General features: G+C 37.3%; 1 protein-coding gene across 1 annotated transcript in view; it reads right to left on the reverse strand.

The window, feature by feature from the left end:
• Positions 1–491, reverse strand: part of LOC149198451 (uncharacterized) — a 104,226-nt gene extending 103,735 nt beyond the window's left edge. The window contains exon 1 of the mRNA XM_089400300.1: positions 9–491. Within this exon, the coding sequence (XP_089256426.1) occupies positions 9–491 (483 nt within the window). The remainder of the gene's footprint in view (positions 1–8) is intronic.
• Between the last annotated feature and the right edge of the window lie 3,273 nt (positions 492–3,764).

The following is a 3,764-nucleotide window of genomic DNA, read 5'->3' on the forward strand; positions in this document are numbered from 1 at the left end:
CCCTTCACCCAAAAGCCCATTGTCTCTAGTTCTTCAACAAAGTCATCAACCTTGTCTTCCTTCTGTTCACTGAGAAGCCAGCCAGACATCCTGGTAAATAAATTTCGCTTATCGTGCACAAAGTTGTCAAGCAGGTCACCAACCACATCAACAGGGATTTCTGGAGAGCCCGAATTTCCGACAATCATCACATATTGTGTGGGATAGACTTCACTCTGTTGCCGAAGATATTCAATCATTTCCTTCCTCACATTGGCAGCTACAGATGCCGGAGTCTTGAAGAGGTCTCCCATGGTACTTTCCACGCATGCAGCGGCCAAGCCTGAAAGCAAGGCTTGTGCAATATTACGGACATGTTCCACTTCATAGTAATCACATGAAAACAACGGTGCAGGACTATATCCAATTGCTTCACTTGGTCTTCCACTTCCACCCACACCTGAATCTGAACCAGGTGGACTAGTTTCTCTAGACAGACTTGATGAATCCATAAATGCTACTTAATGGATATTCTTAAACCCCCTCAGCAGCAGATCATGCTCATCAGAAACATCAAGACCTAATAACTTCTGTAAAACACTATATTTTAGAAACAACTTCGAAATTTTGGAGTTCAACCTTCAATCCAGATCTCGTATAATAATGGGACTGCAAAGTAAAAAAGGGAGTATTTTGACGTAGGTGTCCATCATATATTTCTGAAACCTATAGGGCCCCTGCATTAGCCACTGTGTCGCAGGCATTGCTATCATGTTCAAAATGTGCTCACAAATATACAAATTGACCAACGTGATGTCAACCAAGTCTGGCCTCCGTCATACTAGAAATTTGAAGGTGGAAATGATCAAAACCCCTGGCTTCACGAAACTCTTCTCATATTTCTACTTCAACTGACAAATAGAATTAATTTGTATATATATTCTTATTGCTATATGTTCCATCTAAATCATCCAGAACTTGCATGAGAGACACCACCTAGGACAAACCGCTGCCTACGTTGAGACATTACAAGAGAGCACAATAATTGGTCGTATTAACACAGTTGCATGTTATTGGGGAGAGAGAGCCCAGGTTTTTGCAAGAAAGCCCACTTGATTTAACACCCGACCACAACCTTCTTAACCGACTCCACCGCTCAAATTTCCTCAAATTTTCCAATATTTATAGACAAAATTGAATCTCAAAAACTGAATTCGGAAGGTCGACTCAATCAAATCACAGAATTGGCAACAATTTAAAGCAGGACATAAAATTGGGTGCTCAGATCAATCAAATACCACAATAACTTTTAAGATTCGACATCAATCCATCGGCTCTCATAACTTCCCGAAAGTTTATATTAAAGCCCAATTCTGCATACAAAACCCTTAAATCAACCAAATGACACTTGTGAAACCATCAAATTAAAAGAAAAAACAAATAAATAATTCAGCAAGGGCACATACCTTGAAGAGGCAGAGCATGAAAAGCAATGTCTCAGCCAGCATGTCTCAACCAGCCAGGTTTGAAAGAGCCGACATTGCTTATCACCATCACCGCAGATGCGACAAAGGAACCCCAGCATTTAAAGTGAAAAACTAACGCGTAAGCAGATGCGACGAAGGAACCCCAACGTTTAACTTTAAAACCAAAACGCGTAAGCAGATTACAATGCTAAACCGTGGGAAATGCCATGGTTCTCTGACCCATTCAGCGATTCGTGGGCATGACAGAGTCCGGAGAAAAATAATCAAGAAATTAATAGAACGCCACGATGGTCGTGGGGTTGGGTTTGTTGCTTTGATATTCCTATCATAGTGGTTTGGAAACGACGGATCTGGGAGTTTTGATTTGGATGAAGTAGATAGGGGAATTTATTTATGAATTTTCTTATTAATTATATTATATTTAATCGAAAATAAATGTATTACCAAATTATTTTGGAGAAGACTAGTTTAGAGTTAAAAATTCATTACTAGTTTAGGAGATTTTTAATTGTGAATCAATGTTACTTTCAAGATCATGGTTAGGAATGTCATAATTAGGAATGTCATAATGATAAAATTGATTCCTTGACTTTAGAATAGGATAGTTTTTGGTATTGTTTCTATAACAAAATTGTGAAAGAGGTTAGAAGAGACAATTATTCCCCTCATAAGGGTTGTTGTGACAAGGTTGTATGAGATGTTATTACTAAGTTTAGGACCATTAAAGATTGGTCAAAAGAAAGTAACTACATTATCATAATCAAGTAATGGTGTCTTTTGTGCCCTAATGACGCAAAACCTAGCAACCCTAGTGCAAAGCCCCACTAGGTAGAATCAGACATTAGGGCAACAAGAGAAAGGATTGCTATTGTCACCTCATCAACCCACCTCCTTCTCTCTAATGGTATTTACCACAAGGGATGCTTCCTTGGATCACCTAAAAGATATTTTAATACTATGGCTCAAGGAGATGGATAAGAGATCTATAATATGGAATAATGGCAAAGTCTAAAAAGGCCTAGATATTCTATGTCAAGATTCAAGTATTATACACCTAGACCAAAAAGATTGTTGTTATAAGTTATGGTTATTCTGATTTGCAATGATAGAGTGCACAATGTCATATCACAGCCAAAAAAAAGGCCTTTCAAGGATAATCAATAAAAGAGAAATAAGGCCTTTTAATAGACATTAGGGTTAGGGTTAGGCAATGGAACTTTATGGCTAAAAAGTATGCATAAACAGCAAATGAAGATGACATCAGCGCTAATAAGGAAGGATTTAACCATGCACAATGCTAGATTTTGATTTTATGTGAGTTATTGATGCAATTCATAACTTATGCACCATAAACATGTAACACAAATTCACATTTTATGCAATTTTTTGCCCTAAAACGATTATGGTTAACCCTAGACATCTAGGAACAAGGTAAAGGAGAATAAATTAATAAATTTATGGATGATCAACACAGTGATGATCAATGCCTTTATCTTAAAGAGGTTTGATGGAGTCTTCTAGGGTTAAGTTTCCATGAAAAAGGTTATGATGGAGTAGGGGGTGGCGACTCTTTTAAACCCTAATTATTTTCCTTGTGAGGGGAGAAATTAAATATAAGGAATGCACAATGAGAGTTTCCTTATAGGTTTCAAGAGAACATTTTTGCACAATATGATGGAGTAAGATTTCAACATAAAATTAGCATTTATTCATGGCACAAAATAAAAACCTTACTAGCATAAATACTCTATGCAAAATATAGAAGATAAAACATTAAATTTACAAAATTCTCAAAGAGGCAGTTCTTTCAATCATAGGAAAGCATCTCCACACAAAAATCCATCTCCAAGAGAAATTTTCAGTATAGAAAGGTCATTTCCTGCCCAAGCAACTAAAAAGGACTAAAACTCATTCTTTACTAGAGAAGAGTGATAAATGTGTGATGATGAAATGAAATCAGGGGAGCCTATATTTATATGAGGCTTAGCACCCTTATTTGTACAAAAATACAAGTAAAAGCCCTATTACGAGTTTACTTTGAGTGTTCAACAAGTGTGAGGTTACAAAGCAACCTCAATAACTCAAAAAAAAAAATGTCAAAAGAGCCCACACATGTGGGGGAAGAGCCTCCTCCACTATGACATTATCCTCTAAAGGAGCTTAAAATGCCACAAGTAAGTGACAAATAGGCGAATGAGTGCTCAATACTCCAAAAGTAGCTCTAATTTGATGGGTATGCCCCCAAACCAATATGTCATCACCAAGGTGCCCTACATCACCCTTTAAAGGGCAAGAGGG

The sequence above is a fragment of the Pinus tabuliformis genome, chromosome 2_1, assembly GCF_031772625.1.
Source record: "Pinus tabuliformis cultivar Carrire ecotype Pingquan chromosome 2_1, CPIR1, whole genome shotgun sequence".
NCBI lineage: Eukaryota > Viridiplantae > Streptophyta > Pinopsida > Pinales > Pinaceae > Pinus > Pinus tabuliformis.